General features: G+C 40.1%; 1 protein-coding gene and 1 pseudogene across 3 annotated transcripts in view; one reads left to right on the top strand and one right to left on the bottom strand.

Annotated features, from left to right (window-relative positions):
* POLA1 (DNA polymerase alpha 1, catalytic subunit) overlaps positions 1 to 18,849 on the bottom strand; it is a 305,648-nt gene that overhangs the window by 260,358 nt on the left and 26,441 nt on the right. For both annotated transcript variants that reach the window (XM_079911477.1, XM_079911478.1), the window contains exons 11-16: positions 13,028 to 13,140; positions 12,201 to 12,317; positions 10,901 to 10,975; positions 8,154 to 8,292; positions 6,948 to 7,102; positions 3,179 to 3,263 (exon numbers count right to left, since the gene is read on the bottom strand). In XM_079911477.1, coding sequence (XP_079767603.1) covers positions 3,179 to 3,263; positions 6,948 to 7,102; positions 8,154 to 8,292; positions 10,901 to 10,975; positions 12,201 to 12,317; positions 13,028 to 13,140 — 684 coding nt within the window. The remainder of the gene's footprint in view (positions 1 to 3,178; positions 3,264 to 6,947; positions 7,103 to 8,153; positions 8,293 to 10,900; positions 10,976 to 12,200; positions 12,318 to 13,027; positions 13,141 to 18,849) is intronic.
* LOC307180299 (cytochrome c-like) lies at positions 8,583 to 9,121 on the top strand (annotated as a pseudogene). Its single transcript has one exon. The product of its transcript is annotated as a cytochrome c-like (transcript).

Below are 18,849 nucleotides of genomic sequence, written 5' to 3'. Positions count from 1 at the left end.
ATATTTAAATTCATACAATGAAAACAAACAACCTGATTAAAAAATTGGCAGGGGAGCTGAATAGACATTTTTCTAAAGACATACAGAAGGCCACCAGGTACAGGAAAGGGTACTGAACATCACAAATCATCAGAGAAATGCAAAACCACAATGAGATATTACCCACACCTGCTAGAATGGTTATTATCAAAAAGAGAAGAGATAAAAAGTGTTGGTTGGAGAGGATGGAGAGAAAGGGAAACCTTGAGCACAGTTGGTGAGAATGTAAACTGGTACAGTCATGGAATTTCCTCAAAAAGTTGAAAATAGAACCATATAATCCAGCAATTCCACTTCTGGGTATTTATCTGAAGAAAATGAAAACAGTAACTCGCCACTTGCGATAACACAGATGGATCCAGAGGGCATTATGCTAAGAGAAATAAGGCAGAGAAAGACAAATACAGTATGATCTCACTTACATGTGGAATAACAAAAACAGAAAAGAAAATGAAAAAAATGAGCTCACAGATACAGAGATCAGATGGTGATTGTGGGGGCAGTGCACGAAATGGGTGAAGGGGGTAAAAAGGTACAAACTTCTAGTTATAAAATAAATAAGCCTTGGGTATGTAATGTACATCATGGTGACTACAGTTAATAACCCCGTATTGCATATTTGAAAGTTGCTAAGAGAGAAAATCTTAAAACTTCTCGTCACAAGAAAAGAGAAGTTTGTAACTATGGTGATGGATGTTAACTAGACTTATTGTGGTGATCATTTTGCTACATATACAAATATGGCATTATTATGTTGTATACCTGAAAGTCATACAATGTTACATGTCAATTATACCTCAATTTTTTAAAAGTTTAGAAGATTAAATCTGAAAAAAAAAGAATACCCAAGTACAGAGCCCTAAGTCCCTACAACTGTTAAAACTGCTTTGATGAAACATTTGCTATCCATCTAAGTCAGAATGGAAGATATTTAAGTCTTTCCCAAAGGAAATGCCCACCACCACCAAAACCTCAACCAGCATACAATGGAGGAACTCAGTCCAAACTTCTCAAAGCTAGGATAGTAAAGATGACCAAAGCTTCCCCCACTACACTCTCGACTCCCTGTCATTCACAACAGCTGTTCATACAGTGACATACTCTGAGGAGGTAAATGTTGAAATGAGCTCATGACTCTCTCTTCCACATATTTTCCAAACTATTCTCAACATCACTTTGTTTTGTGTATTCAACCCAACTTAAAGGGTAAAACTTCACAAAAATAACACATCACCCTCCCTTCTCTGCTTGCTTCCCTTGTCCCACTTTCCTAGTATCCAAGAAACCTGACAGGAGATGCTGCCCCAGTTAATCTCTGGTTCTGGGCTGGAAAATAACCCGGGAAGCATAACACATCAATAGTGTCGTGCCCTTATTTTATTTTTTACAAAAAAATGACTATTTAACTGGCCAAGTTCTCAACATGCAATACATCATAATCCACGGTGGAGACTGCCTCATGGCACGCAGAATTCTGTGGAATAGTTTCAACTATTTCCAACTCCAGCACGATATTACCATAACTCTGCCCAAATAGGTAAACATTTATTTATCCCTTGGCATCTTGCCTCATCACACAGAAAACTTTGGCCAGGCTTCTATGACAGGCTTTTAGGGTGACATCATGAAAAGAAAATAGTTACAGCATAATTTTGACCCAGAAGAAAAAAACTACTCTACCGCAATAGAGTAACCACTGGAACAGAGAAAAAGATATCAAACTGCCTCCCGACTTCCGCTCCTAGAAAAAAATTAAACAGCTGAATAGGAGCAACCAGTCCAATAAAACTTAGGGTCCACAACTGACCAAAAAAAAACTCCTTTACCAAACAAAACCAAAAATAAACAAATGGGACCTACTCAAACCTAAAAGCTTTTGCACAGCAAAGGAAACCATAAACAAGATGAAAAGACAACCCTCAGAATGGGAGGAAGTATTTGCAAATGAAGCAACTGACAAAGGATTAATCTCCAAAATTTACAAGCAGCTCATGCAGCTCAATATCAAAAAAACAAACAACCCAATCCAAAAATGGGCAGAAGACCTAAATAGACATTTCTCCAAAGGAGATATACAGATTGCCAACAAACACATGAAAGAATGTTCAACATCACTAATCATTAAAGAAATGCAAATCAAAACTACAATGAGGTATCACCTCACACCGGTCAGAATGGCCGTCATCAAAAATTCTACAAACAATAAATGCTGGAGAGGGTGGGGAGAAAAGGGAACCCTCCTGCACTGTTGGTGGGAATGTAAATTGGTGCAGCCACTATGGAGAATAGTATGGAGGTTCCTTAAAAATCTAAAAATAGAACTACCATATGACCCAGCAATCCCACTCCTGGGCATATAACCAGAAAAGACGAAAACTCTAATTCGAAAAGATAAACATATCCCAATGTTCATAGCAGCACCGTTTACGATAGCCAAGGCACAGAAACAACCCAAGGGCCCATTGATAGACAACTGGTTTAAGAAGATGTGGTGTGTGTGTATACACACACACACACACACACACACACACACACACACACACAAATGGAGTGTTACTCAGCCATAAAAAGGAATGAAATATTGCCATTTGCAGCAACATGAATGGACCTAGAGAATATCATACTACGTGAAATAAGTCAGAGAAAGACAAATATTATATGCTACCACTTATATGTGGAATCTACAAAATAACACAAATGAGCCTATATACAAAACAGAAACAGACAGACTCACAGATATAGAAAACAAATTTACGGTTACCAAAGGGGATGGGCGGTGGTGGGGGGTATGATAAATTAGGAGGATGGGATTAACAGATACAAACTACTATACATGAAACAGATTAGCAACAAGGACCTACTGTAGAGCACAGGGAACTAGAGCCAATATCCTGTAATAACGTATAGTGGAAAAGAATCTGAAAAGGATAGATATATATTATATATAACCGAATACTTTGCTGTACACCTGAAACTAACAGAGTACTGTAAATCAACTATACTTCAATTTAAAAAAACTTCTTTAACAACATGCACTAAGTATCTTAAAAGCATTTTTTTTTAAGTTACTGATCCAACAGCTGGAGAAAAAACAAAATAAAAATTAAGCCATTAATAAACCAGCTAAAAAAATACATACCACAGAAGTGTGAGTGAAAGGGAGGCCGTGGGGGTGCTTTATCTAGTGCGAAGCTGTGATGCACCAATGCTGCCACAGCAATAATCTGCCAAGAAAGGAGGAGAAAATCACTTATCAGATACCTACTACGCAGTCTGCATTCTCACCACAACCACCGAGAATAGAAAAAGATACAGATTTTAATCCGTAAGAATACTTTAATTTTTTATTACGGAAGTATTTAAACAAATAAAAAAATAGAATAATAAAATCAACTCTCATACGCCGATGACCCAGCTTCAATCATCAACTCATCAACAGCCCTACCCCACATTATTCTGAAGCAAAACGCATACCTATCACTTTATCCAGAAATATGTCAGCAGGTATCCCTAACCAAGGTTTCTCAATCTCAGCGCTATGGACATTTTAGGCCGAATAATTCTTTGCTGTGGGGCTGCCCTGTGCATTGTGGGACGTTTAGCAGCATCCCTGGCTGCCAACAGCACCGCTCCCCACTCCCCAGTCTCCAAGTTGTGACACCAAAAATGTCTCCAGACATGGCCCAAAACCCCTTGAGGGTTAAAATCTCACCGAATTGAGAGCCATTACTTTAAAAGATGAGAAGTTTTTAAAATGCAATACAATCATCTCAGCTAATTCAACTAACAGTGTTTCCTTAAAATCATTAAATATCCAGGCAGGATTCAAATTCTCATGTTTTCCCAACTATCTCAATTTTATTTACCAAATAAGTCCATACTTTGCAACCAGCTGATATGTTAAACTGTCTAAGTACAACTCCTCCCCATCTATTATTTCTTGCAATTTATTTGTTGAAGAAACTGGGTGGTTTTGCCCCGTAGAGTGCCCCCCCAGTAAAGACTCTGCTGCTCGTATCCCAATAATGTCATTTAACATGTTCTTCTGTTTCTGCACTGCCTGTATATTCATATGTGGATCTGAAGGCTTGATAAAAATCAGATTTTTTGGCAAGAATTCTTTGGAGGTGCTACTGATCACTGGTTATCACATCGGGTCTGGTTATCTCTACTCTAGTGATACTAGCAGCCTCTGAAAATCACTGCCTAGATCCATTATCTCATTAGAGATTGCAAAGTGGTCACATTCAATTTTTCCTTTATTTTATTTATTTATTAGCTGGAAAGCTTCTATGAAGACAAACTTCCCCATATCGATTATTTGGTTACCTGAGATACAATATATGTTCAAAAAAGTCAAGATAAATGCTTGATTCAATCTATTTATTTACCAGTTTTCAAAATAATGAGTTAGTTCCCTAGCTTTCTTCACAGGTGAGCAATGCGGTGCTGTGTTTACAGTATCATTATGAAGTCGTATGTTTCAATCTGTTGCAGTTATACTTATACATGCTCAAATTGTCCCACCTTTGGTGTAGGAAACTCTTCAAGTTTACTCTTGAGTCCTTCTGACATATCTTCAGTAGATTTTAATATCGTCCTTGCTTTCTAGTATAACAAGAAGTTCCAGGCTTATCCTGGACATTTCCTGCCCCAAATCAGCTATTTCTTCACAAAACCCTATTTCCTTTCTGGGGAAATGGTATTTAGAAACCTCACTCTGGGTGCTGGAAGGATTTTTTTTAACTAATTAAATTTTCCCCAAACACTTAACTAATAAATATCTACTATATCAACTATTATTAAAAGATCAAATCACATACAAAAAAAAAATTGCCAAAAGGCTGTTAAAAAAGATCCCCATCAATGTCAAAGGATTTAGAAGCAAACACAAAGAAGCTCCCATCGAACAAAGAGAGACAATTTAAGCAGCAAAAATAACAAGAATAATTAATGAATGAAACAGATTGAAATATACTAAGTATATATAAAGCCCATGAGTTTATAATGATAGTCCATAAAAGACGAAGCAAAAATAAGTAACAAGAAAAATAAACAAATCATGTGTCAACAGTGCACATAATGTAGGTCCCCAACTTCCCTCTCAGAAAACTGGCAGCGAAAGAGAAAGAAGTACACATTTATCTCTTCTTTCCTATATAAAGTATTGCAGCATAACCAAATAGTACTGGTTAATGAGGAAAAGTTAATTTTATAGAAAAATTTAACTAATAATCATTCTAATATTTCACATGCTTAACTAATAAACATGGAAAGGATGACGGAATTAGAAGACCATTTTACAACTCCTAATGAAATATCTAATTTAGGCAAAAATTAGATCAGTGGTTCTCAACCAGGAACAATTTTGCCCGCAGTCCCCAGGGGACATTTAGAGATGTCTGAAGGCATTTCTGGTTGTCAGAACTAGGCGGTAGCGGTGATATTTGGCATTGGGTGGAGGCCAGGGATACTGTTAAACATCCCACAATGCACAGGACAGCTCCCACAACAGGTTCATTCGGCCCAAACATCAGTATTGCCGAGGTTAAAAAACTTGAACCTACTAATCAATGATAGCCCCACTAACAGTGGTTTAACCAGACATTACGTGCCTACTGATACAACCCAACGTGAAATACACTGTACCACCTACACAGTATTTTGGCCAAAAAAAGTTAAACCTGAACCTAATCAATTCGGCAGTGCTAATGAGCAGGGGTGGATACTTTTTTCCGTAAAGGGCCAAAAAGTAAATATTTTAGCCTTTCAGGTCACAGAGTCTCTGCCATGACTACTAACTTTGCTGCCGTGGTACAAAAGCAGCTGTAGATAATATGTGAACGCACAGACATGCTGTCTTCCAGTGAACTTTATTTACAGAAACAGGTGATGGGCTAGATTTGCCCGCAGGCCACAGTTTGCCAACCCCTGATATACAGGAAGAAATCCACAGACACGAGGAAGCAAACAAATACAGAAAATGGGTCATTCATTGAGACCACTAACAGTGATTCCTCAGTAAGTCAACGTCACTGAAAAAGCTGGAGGGGGTGGGAGGGAGCTGCTCACATTTAAAAGAGATTCAAGAAACAAAAATTAAACACCGTCTGTGGATCTTGTATAAATCCTGACTCAAATAAATCAACTGTTAAAAGACATTTCTGAGGGCTTCCCTGGTGGCACAGTGGTTGAGAGTCCGCCTGCCGATGCAGGGGATGCGGGTCCGTGCCCCAGTCCGGGAGGATCCCACATGCCGCGGAGCGGCTGGGCCCGTGAGCCATGGCCGCTGAGCCTGCGCGTCCGGAGCCTGTGCTCTGCAACGGGAGAGGCCACAACAGTGAGAGGCCCGCGTACCGCAAAAAAAAAAAAAAAAAGACATTTCTGAGAAATAGAGTCATGTGACTATGGACTAGGTATTTTAGCTGGTATCAAGGAATCACTGTTAATGTTAATAGGGGTGATAATGGTATTCTATAAGAAAGTGTGCATGTTTTGAGAGATGCAAACCAAAGTATACAGGGGTAAAATGACACAATGTCTGAGATTAGCTTCAAAATACTTCAGGAGGAAAAAAGAAGAAGGGGGGCGATAAACAAGTGTGACAAAATCTTGCTAAATGGTGAATATGAGTGATGGGTATATAGGAGTTCATTATATTATTCTATGTCCATCTGAAGTTCTCCAAAATAAAAAAATTTAAAAACACAAAGTCCAGCAATTTAAGTCTTTAAATAAAAAAACCCTCCAAACCAGACAAATTCAATTCATTCTTCAAAATGGAGTTTGGTAGTGAATTAGTATTCTTTCCCTTCCAAAAAGAACAACCTCCCCTTACAGAAAAGCTATACAAGTGCAAGAAGTATCGCACCTCTGGCATAGGTACAAAATCTGTCCTGTTTCTTTACCTCGTTTTCATGTGTCTTTGCATTCTGCATTGTCTTCATGCTCAAAGACATGACCACAAGTGGAGGAGGACCAACATCCTTAATTACGTTCACCAGGTCCGGTTTCAAGGCCACTGCCTCAACTTTACACCAACTGATTGGCTGATTCAAGAGCTCTGAAAAAGAATAGGAACAACAGATCAATAGCTATTTGCTGAAAAAGAAAAGTTACTATAATTAAGACATCTGTGATTAACCGAGATTGTCTTCAATCCTACCTTCTACTAAGAATGTCTTATTATAACATCTAACTAAAACTAAACCACGTTATTGGATTGTATGCAAATCTTCGTGTGTGTATACATATGTTCATTTTCCTGGGAAAAAAGTCCACAGCTTTCATCTGACTTTCCAAAAAATCCAAGACCCAAAATAGGTTTGTAAAAGCCACAGCACTGCCTTAGAGGAATAAAAAAAAAAAAACAGTTTTGGGACTTCCCTGGTGGCGCAGTGGTTGAGAATCTGCCTGCCAATGCAGGGGACACGGGTTCGAGCCCTGGTCTGGGAAGATCCCACATGCCGTGGAGCAACTAGGCCCGTGAGCCACAACTACTGAGCCTGCACGTCTGGAGCCTGTGCTCCGTGTGAGAGGCCCGCGCACCGTGATGAAGACTGGCCCCCGCTTGCCGCAACTAGAGAAAGCCCTCACACAGAAACGAAGACCCAACACAGCCAAAAATAAATAAATAAACAAACCAATGAACCAACAATAAATAAATAAATTTTTTAAAAAAACGGTTTTAAGAGATTCATGAAGACAAAACAAAGTATCACAAATGCAAGTATTGAAAAACATCAGGTAAGAGACCATACATGCACTATCCACACCGGGCAGTGATGTTTTGCTCCTTCAGAAGTCAGCAGTTCACTATGTAGAACAGCTGAGCCACATCAGCCAGGTTGGAAGTCCACGCTGACAGCAACACAATGAAGGATGCACCCAAATGCCCGAGTAGGCTAGCTAAAACCTCCTTCCCACTAAAATGCTAAGCACCACGGTGAAAGAGTGATTTCAAACGTACTTCCTATACTCACTCAAGGAAAACCTTAAAGAAACTAACATTAAAAAGGAAGTGGTCGCACTGAAATTGAGTCCAATTCTTTAACTTCTAGAAACCGCATCTAACAGCAATTTACTTAGCATTCTGAAAGTAAATTTTCCCTTACGTGGACTTTTTACTTCGAGCCAACAAGGTCCTTTGATCTTTCTGTTCATCAAGAACAGTTCCAAGCTGGATGTGTTGGTCCCAAATACATGAGAAAAAGTTTCTCCTTTCAAATCCTGAGGAAGCTGTGGCATTTCAGCCTGAAAAAGGCAAAGACAAAAAAAAAATCTTTTTTTGTTTAAAACTATTACTTCACATTTTCCAAAGTCTATATTTGAAATAAACAAAAGTCTCTCTATGAACCACCAGAAGAAACCCCTTTGATATATATGAAATGTAATTTGCCACAAATGAAATCCATAACAATTCACAGTAGGAAACAAAAACAATTCACAATGACAAAATAATGCATCTTGATGACACCCATCAGAAGAAAAATGGGCCAAGAAGCTCCTGCAAAAGAGGATTTCTGTCCAGAGCTGTACATACCTTACTGATAAAGAATAGCCAAATAAATACAACTCCGTTAGAAGAATGAAAGCGAGAGAGCGGGACGTTCGGCTTGCGAGCGGGAACCTCTTAGTCATGCACGGAGAAAGAACGATTTAAAAATGGGTGATGTTGAGAAGGGCAAGAAGATTTTTGTTCAGTAGTGTGCCCAGTGCCATACTGTGGAAAAGGGAGGCAAGCACAAGACTGGGCCAAATCTCCATGGTCTGTTTGAGTGAAAGACAGCTCAGACTTTCAGATTCTCTTACACAGATGCCAACAAGAACAAAGGCATCACCTGGGGAGAGGAGACGCTGATGGGAGTATTTGGAGAATCCCAAGAAGTACATCCCTGGAACAAAAATGTTCTTCGCTGGCATTAAGAAGAAGGGAGAAAGGGCAGACTTGATAGCTTATCTCAAAAAAGCTACTAATGCATAATCGTTGGCCACTGCCTTATTTATTATGAAACAAATGTCTCATGACTTTTTATGTGTACCATATTTAAATTGATCTCATACACTAGAATTCAGATCATGAATGGCTGAGGTAATATTTCTGTCCTGATTTAAATAAGATTGGCTTGTGGCTAAATGAATATAGTCAGTTTTTTGAATTTCGATAGTAATTCTGGTTCAAAAAGTACTATCACTGTTTTCCCCTTCTAAAGAGATGATTAAACTTAAATAAGGAATGTTAAACTTTTCAGCGATACGGTGAATGCCTTCTCAAACCCTATAGGAGATTGGTTTTATATTTAGATTTCTATAACTGGTTATATTAATATATTTAAATACTGAGAAGCTCCCTTAACTGTCTCATAGACCAGCAAGATTCACCTGTGTTTCAAGTTGTGTTCGTTTGCCTGTTAAGGCAAGGGCTGAAGATATACTGACACATCTACTTTATCTTTTTGGTCTTAACTACGCCAATTTAATTAAAATTCTCCATCTAAAATATTGCGTTTTACGTAATGAAAGGAATTTTAGTGTGGTTTATGTATAGCATCAAATAAAGAATATTTAGTACTTTTCACATTTTATAGATGATCTTTAAGATCAGATGCTTTTAAAATTCACTGTGACAAGATATGTTAGGAAACTTGCTTGTGAATTCTCTACAAAGTCAGACTAAGTTATAATTCAGGATTGTCTTTTAAACAGGTATTCAGAAACACAACGGCAGAACTACTGTAGATGTGTGATGGGCAATGGTGCTTTTGCCAACTCAGAAGGGTTAAGGCAGAGGAGCTTTATCATCAGCACAAATTTGTAAATTATCTGATCATAAGGCTTGAAAATTAAAAACAAAGTCACAGATCAAAATAAGTAAATAAATAAAAGCAAGGGAGTAGGACTCATTCAAAATGCTTCCATGGAGAAAATTTTTTATGGGAGACAGTGTTTTATTTTTCTTTTCATAAGAAATATTCACGTTCTCAAGTTCTATATATATTGCCATGTGTGCTCTGATGAATACAGCCTAAACAAACCGATAATAAATTCAGTAATTTTCTTACGTTATCTGAGCAAAAAATAATGATACTGGTTATCATCTTCCTGTTGATGCTTGAAACAGTTGCTGCTTATAGAGCAATTTAAGACCAGGAATAATTACTAGTGCATCAGTTGAATGCTACATACATCCCTCAGATTAGAAATCCACAGCTAAAATTATCAAGTCATAAGCAATGTATTCCATCACAACTTTATTAATAATTTACACATGGCATGCAAGAAATGTTATTTCAAATTCATTTCTAAATAAAAGTTTTGACAGTTACAAAAAAAAATGCTTCCATGGTACTTTTCATCACCACTGTCAGAGATATTTCTTAAGTTTCCCTTTTCCAACATCATGAGATCAAAACACTAGAACGGAGAGGTAAAGAGAGGTTAAGGTCCAGTTAATTAACATCCTGCAGCAGTGACCTTGTCTGTCAAGGGAGCAGGAGCAGCACTACAGTGACGCTACTGACGCTCTTCTCTCACCTTCCCACTGCTCAGAGGGACACTTCAACAGACTAATGATGTCCAACTCCATCTTGTGGCATTCATTCCACTTGACAAACAGTTGTGCAATTTCAACTTATTTATGTAAAGATGCATACTTGAAAGCAGAGAAAGGCAGTATAACCTATAGTCTACATATTTAAATTCATTTTATTCATTTTAATTATTCATGACTATAAGTTCACTTCAATGAACTATAAGCTTGAAGAGCCCTGCCAATACTCCTAATTGAAAGCCAGTTGAAATTTCAAAAACAGGAAAATGCCATTTTCAAGCAAAATCCATTCATTTTCTTTGTTTGACTTACCGAGTATCTAACTTCCAAGTACTCCGACTTCTCTGGAACATCAGGTATCTCAAAAGCATAGTTCTTTTCCACTGGCTGGGTAAGTTGATATTTAAAAATCATTAAGATAAAAAAACTTTTCACAAATTAAATTGACAAGCATTACATACACAACGCATGTCTCTGTATTTAATCATTATGGAACACAAAGGTAAATAAAGCCAAAAAAGCACCTTTTCCCCCTCTCAACTGGGACTAAAATAGCCAGTGACAAAATGTTAAAAAGACTTCTTTTGGACACTAGAGAACTTAGAAGTATTTGCATTCAAGAGAGGTAATAAAACATTAAAAATGTTTACACTGTCAATGCACTAAATTATTTGCTACTCTTCGATACTAAGCAACTCCATCTTGCTACAAAAATTAATGATAAACATTATAATCATAGCTCACATGTACTGAGTGCTTGCTATGTACCAAGGATTGTTGTAATCACTAATCCTAATTAATTGACTTAACCCTTCCAACAGCTCTTGAAATAAGGCCCCACTTCTCAGGTGAAGAAACAGGCCCAGAGAAGTCACTCAGCACTTGTTCAAGGTCACAGACCAGGAAGTGGTAGGGCTAGGACTTAAAGCACAAGCAGTCTAGCCTGAGCACCTATGCTCTTCACCATTGCACCACATTGCTTCTAGAATTTTAGAGACCTGATCCATCAGCCACAAGTCAAAAAGCTCAAATAGTTCAGATGGTTAGCCTCATCTTCAGCAACTCAATCCTCCCTTTATTGCAATCACTGTTAATATAGCCAGTGTGCTGAGGAACTTACAGCCCCACAACTATGGCCAAAGGCATCAATAGCTCACTAAAATGAAGACAACTGATCAATATGTATCACACGAATAGAAGAACTTTGTTCTATCAGAAATTGCATCATAGACCCTGACTTTTAAAGATTTAACCTTCTGACCAAGACAACTTGGCAATAACCAATGTAAACAAGATCAGAACAGTTTCTTCTCCATCTAAGAATAAGAACACAAGCTATGCTTCAAGTAATTGCTTCAAGCAATTACTTTGCTAATGTTATCTTTTTATTCAAATTAATGAACATCATACACAGTTTAAAGAGAAAAAATAAATATTTTTATAAATCTAACATATTGGTTTTACATTGCTATCTATGAAATTTCCATTCAATGAATTATAGCCACACAGAAGGCATTTTGCAAAAAGAAGATATGCAATAACTATTTGCTAAATCAGGAAATTAACAAACAACCAATATATAGACCTGAAAAAATTATCACCAAATACAAACCTTGGACTTGAATTTCATAATCTTATATTTTGCTGCTATTTTCTCATCAAATTCATCATAAACATCCTTCATTGTAACTGGAGTTCCACTTTCTTTCCCTGTATTTAGATCAATTTTCTGCTTTCACATGGAGAGCGGAGGGGAGGAGAAAAAATATCTGTACATAAGATCTTTTCAACCACCAGAAACCCAAGCCTAAATCAACTTTCATCTTCACGTACTTGAACATTTAATAGAATAAGGTGAGTTCAAAGATACAAATGGACCCAAAAATGTACTAAATCCAACACCCAAGTCCTCCCAATGGCATCATAAAACCCAGAGATAAAGATGATCAATCCTACAAAATGGGAGAAGAGTGTTGTAAATCTTGACCAAGACGCTTCACAGTTCAACTGAGATGGGAAACAACTGGGGTTGAGAGGAGAGTGTGGATGTTAAGCCCTAATAAAAAGAAGGAGCAAATGGAACTGACCTTGTTAAAAATGGCTGTGGAGGAAATAACAAAACCATGAAAACTGGGCCAAACACCATGTCATATTTTAGAGTCATAAACTCCCAACCCCAATAATTATGGAAATGGGGAGTGGGGGGGGAGACAGCATTATGTACTGAAACTCAGGCACTTTTACGCTCTTTCTAACAAGTTGAAAAACAGATAGTGTTTCACTCCACTTCCCCCAATGTCTAATGGAGCTGCTGACAATCAGTGGTCACGAGGCAGGCAATAAGAAAGGCTGTAGATAATCCACAGCCCTGTCAAAGGACAGGGCTAGTGGCAGAAGACAGAATACACTTGGAATTAGAAGCTGTCTACTAAGGTTTACCGTTTCACGCGGAAGGAAGTAGAGCGTTCGCTCAATGTTTTTCACCATGACACAACAGCTCACATGGGTTTGGGCGAATTCGATCCAAACTTTGCCAAATAGAAACACCACACCTACAAAAATAAGGAAAAACCATGGGAAAATAAACATTTCAGTTATATCACATTAAAGGGACGATGTAAAAGCTCACTGTGTCCACACGTTTATGCTTTGGTAAGTCATTTCTTACAGCAAATGCATCTGCTGTCCATTCCCAAAAACTAGTTCCTTTACTCAGTACCTATGCCATGACAATATCACACCAGTAAAACCTGTGACCACTGGGAGGACAGGGAACAGAATGATTCTCTAACTTGGTGGGAGCATTTTTCCCTAGAATTAGGGAGACATCCCAGGTAAATAGGGACAAACCTCAGTTATCAGGGAGACATCGCAGGCCCGGATAACTACTGAGACACCCTAGGTCAGTGTAGAAACCGCTGGGGAATTAGAGAGACATCCCGGCTCAATGTAGACAGACCTCGAAAACTAGGGAGACATCCTAGATCAGTGTAGGAGGAAAAAAAGGACATTTTCCCTAGAACCAGGATTACCCACATTAAGAGAAACAAAAAAAAGCAACTTATTCTCCAACAAAACTCGTACTTAAACCTTTTATGAGAACTCTGAAAATGTAATACTAAACTCCTTTCTAGCTTGTACTTACCAATAAAACTTAACATTCATGTGTAAGGATAACTATGTATGGTATATCAGTATTCTCCTGTATGTAAAATTGTGTTTTGGAAAAACATAATTCATCTCACATCTTATTCCATATAATAGTATATATCTCCTAATAGGGCTAAACTATTATCTTCTATTTCACCCTTTCCATCTCACAGACTACTGAAGACATCTGGCTGGGTAGCATTTGTAATGTTCCTCCCTCTCCTATTTCAGTTTAACAAATGGGGTCTAGTAACCAAATCCTTTTGAGATCCCTAAGTAACATAGACCACAAAGTGGTAAACCAAGCCTTTCTGGACATCAAGCCATTGTTCATGAAACATGGCCATCAAGAAAGGACTCCAGGGCTTCCCTGGTGGTGCAGTGGTTAAGAATCCACCTGCCAACGCAGGCGACACAGGTTCGAGCCCTGGTCCGGGAAGATCCCACATGCCTCGGAGCAAGTAAGCCCGTGCACCACAACTATTGAGCCTGCGCTCTAGAGCCCTCGAGCCACAACTACTGAAGCCCCTGTGCCACAACTACTAAAGCCTGCGTGCCTAGAGCCTGTGCTCTGCAACAAAAGAAGCCACCGCAATGAGAAGCTCGCGCACCACAACGAAGAGTAGCCGCCATTCACTGCAACTAGAGAAAGCCCGTGCGCAGCAACAAAGACCCAACTGAGCCAAAAATTAATTAATTAATTAATTAATTTTTTAAAAAAGAAAGGACTCCAGAGGGAATTCCCTGGCAGTCCAGTGGTTAGGACTTCATGCTCTCACTGCTGAGCGCCCGGGTTCAATTCCTGATCTGGGAACTAAAATCCCACGTGGCCAAAAAAAAAAAAGGACTCCAGAGATTTGATAGTCAACCTAAGAGATGGTCACTGTGCAAAATCCCGGGCTCCATGAATAATTAGACAGCAGTAATGAACATAGCCGCTTATAGGGCCACTTGCCTGAGGCACTTAGAAAATTCTGGCACATGCAAAGGCTACTGTTCACAAGGCCAATTACTCCAGTTTCACAAGATAGCTCATCAGCGCTTCCTTCTGTCACTCGTTCTAGTAGAAATAAGACTATCTAAGAATTTTCATTTCTGCAGATGATTAAAATTCTTACAAGAGTTGTGTAATTTTCAGCTGGGGTAAAAGAGGTGTGGGGGGAGATAGGGGAGAGAGAAGGGAGGACTGTGGGGATGATTAAAAAAGAAAAAAGTCACAGTAGCTCAGAAAATTAAAAGTCATCCTCACAACAGTTAGAGACGAAAAACCAAAATTCCATGCAAAGAAAAATAAAGACCCTAATACTGGATTCAAAGATTCAAATAGCTCATTTTACAGTCAAACTAATATCACATTTCATGCAACACATTTGACACTGTTTATGCCTCATTTGCCACAAAAAGATCATGGTAAACAAAGATTACATTCCCCTTAAAGTTACTAGCTGAAACCAGGTGCAGTCAGGATTATTCAACCTTGAAAAAGTCATAATGAAGACAGGATATCTTCCCATATGCAAAGAGTAAGATTCTTTTCATAATTACGGAGCATTCAGCAACAACTGACTTACTTAGAATCTGTAAGAAAGTGAGAAACAATAACAGGGTCTTTAGGAGTACTTCGTTTTTATTAGCAACATTGATTTCACCAAAGCTCAGTGATCATTACCTGCTATCATGATGAAACTGTTCAACCCTCTGAGATTACAGGACTTTTTTTTTTTTTTTTTTTTTTTTTTTTTTTTTTTTGCGGTACGCGGGCCTCTCACTGCTGTGGCCTCTCCCGTTGTGGAGTACAGGCTCTGGACGCGCAGGCTCAGCGGCCATGCCTCACGGGCCCAGCCGCTCTGCGGCATGTGGGATCTTCCCGGACCGGGGCACGAACCCATGTCCCCTGCATCGGCAGGCAGACTCTCAACCACTGCGCCACCAGGGAAGCCCAGGACTTTTTTTTTTTAAGCCATCTACATCCATCGCAGAGGACACAACTTCAGAAGTACCACAGAACAGCAGAGTGGATTACGAGTGAGAAGCCCTGAACTCTGCCACTGAGGAGCTGACCACTTTATCTTTTGGAGCCCCAGCTTCCTCTGCTTTAAGTGAGTAACTAGAGATGATGGTATCTGAGGCCTTTTCCAGCAATAGAAACTCCCTTTTACCCTAGCATTTAGAAGACAGGCCAGTAACAGACTGGTACCTCTTTCAAATGCAAAATATTTCCCAATAGTGGTTGAAAAGGCCTACCCATGACTATGGTCAGTACCAGAATTCAACAACAATATATACCATAAATCGGTTGCTTTGCAAATATAGCTGTGCTTCAACGTGCTTCAATCTTAACCTACAACATCCATTACTGTAGATCAACACTAGTCAACAGAAATTTCTGTGATGACAGAATTCTTCCCTACCTGTGCTATCCATGGATAGGGTAGCTACTAGACACACGTGGCTACTGAGCACTTGAGATGTGACTAGTGGCTGAGAAGCTGAACTTTAAATTTTATCTCATTTTAATTAAACTTAAAGAGTTGCATGTGGCCAGTGGCTAACATAGTAGAGAGCGCAGCTCTAGACCCCTGCCCTGCGAAATGATGCTGTTTTTTACTAAGAGTATCAACCAGTAAGCAACAGACAGAAGTAATAAACTCATTTTCACACGGGAAAGAGAGAGGGTTGTTGTTTCCTAAGGTTCTAATTTTTGGCAACTGACACCAGCAATCTGATGCTTTATATGTGGATTTATGGAAGACCATCCACTTTTGTGTTAGCCATTCTTAATCCACAATGCTACAAGGCTTCAAGAGGCAGACTTGGTAATAGCAGCGAATGCAATGCTGATTCTCTGAAACCTTTCACGTGCATCTACAGGACTGTCGCTGTGCAGTTTATTTCAATGAACATTTACTTAACATCTACTATGTACCTGGCATCATCCTAGATGCTGGAAATAAAAGGTCCCAGCCCTGCAGGAGTTTAAAAGCTCTGAGGGAAAAGACAACACAGAAGCAGATCTTTTCAAAATAATATGACAAATGCTGCAATGGGTAAGGGTTCGATGGGGGTCACAGAAAGGGCTCTTAGGCCAGTTTGGAGGATTAGGAAATTTGGGGAGACCACACTGGGGCTGAGCCAGGTGAGGTCATTCTAGGCAGACAAATACAGTGAATAAAAGGATATGGTATAAAGAGCAGTAGGTACATACAGCAAACTATTTCTAGGACACAAAAGTCCTACACAGCAGGCAATAGAAGCCTTACTAAGTAACTTGGACTGTAAGTCACAGGCAGCAGCCACTGCGGATTTTCTCTAACGAGGAAATGACGTCCTGAGCAATCACTCAGGCTGCAGTGTGGAGGATGACAGCTGAGGGATCAGTTAGGAGGCTGGGTTCAGTAGCAGGAAGGAAGGGCTCAAGGGTGGGAGTTGCGAGGAGAGAGAGAAGACAGCTTGTCTAGTTTAGAAGGAGAAAACTAATAAGACTTGGTGAGGGAAGGGAGGAAAGGGGGGACTCAAGGCTGGCTCCCAGGTTTCTGGTTTTCATGGGACCATTAATCAAGTCAGGGAATAAAAGCCAGCCTGGAGCAGATACAGCAAAGCACAGGGAGTGGCACCAGGATGGGCAGGCCCACCACGTCACCCAAGTCCAGTGAGCACCAGCCATGCTGCTGTGCTGGGAGGTCACACGACACACACGTGAAAATGGTGTCCCCTGAAGCTGTATGATGGGGCTGCCCTGGGTTTAATTTGCAAAGCCTCATGAAATCACACTTGCCGGCCCACCCTGCACCAGCGAGTTACAAAGCAGGCAAAGAGGCGAGAGGGTCTAACCAGATCATCTTGCCCTAGCTCAGGTAGATGAGATACCATTTCTAAGACTGCTTACATCTTTACCTCAGCAATGAACACATGGCAGTTTGCTACTCAAGCAGCTCCGCAGGAGTTTCAACTCTTCGATAAGCGGAGCATACTAATGCTGCTGCCCCCGCTCTGATGGCTAATACTCGGACTCCAGGAAATCACTTTGAAAAAATTCAGTTTGTATCTACCCTTACATCCAGAAACGGATCTGAATAAAGGCAACTGTTTAAGGGTGTATGCTGTATTTTTTATGAATCTGACATGCCCTATCCTGCCCAGCCCCATAGTGAAGAAGTGCTCAAAGGAGCACAGAAGGAAACTAGAGAGCCTCCTGGCCCTTTGTGAGTCAGAATTCGGAGTATCAGCTCATTTGGAGGAGGACCTGGGAATTAGCCTGGATCCCTCCTTTCCGTCAACCCCCCACATCCATCCATCCATCCGCCAACGAGTTCATGTCGAAGTACAAGTTACGGGCATTCGCTCCTCTCCTCCACAGCCGCCACTAGGGCAAGTAACTAGCACACCTGCTGTAGACGGACTGATCTCCAGAGCTTCCACACTCCCTGAGTCCAGCCCCAGGCGTGCGCGCGTGCACACACACACACACACAGCCTTTTCTCCGCATAAACCAGAGGGTTCCTGTTAAAATGTAAACCCAACCATGGGGCCGCTCAACACCCTCACCCCTGCACCCTGCACTGAAAATCCTCCACTGCTCTTAGAGTAAGACTTCAACTCCTTAATACGGCTTTTAAGGTCCTTTATTATCCGGCCTTTGCATTCTCTCCGACCTGACTTTCAGCCAGTCCTGTCGCTTGATTACTCTGCTACAACCACGTAGGCCTCCTCCTTTCTCTCCCCAGGCCTCTGCACTTACGGGTTCCTCAGGCTGAAATACTCTCTCCTCGGCTCTGAATGTGCCTCAAATCTCAGCCCAACGGCCATTTCCTCAGACAGGCCCTCCCTGGCCATCCCCCAACTAACTGCCTTTACACCATTCATTAACTTACCTTATTTACTGCCTATCTCTCCCACCCTACTAGAACGTTAGCTCCACCAGGACAGGGAATTTGCCCAGCGTGTTCACCCCATCTTAGTGCCTGGCACAGGGCAGGTGTTCAAATTGCTGAAGGAACAAATTAAAGACTGATTCCACTTTAAGTAAAGTGCATTCCAATACGTTCAGATACATTAACAGTGAACTATAATACAAGCACACACTGCAAAACCACATATAACTGGTTTTGGGG

The sequence above is a fragment of the Stenella coeruleoalba genome (genome assembly GCF_951394435.1).
Source record: "Stenella coeruleoalba genome assembly, chromosome: X".
Lineage (NCBI taxonomy): Eukaryota > Metazoa > Chordata > Mammalia > Artiodactyla > Delphinidae > Stenella > Stenella coeruleoalba.
The sequence above is the reverse complement of the archived record's forward strand: the minus strand, read 5'-3'. Positions and strand labels throughout refer to the sequence as shown.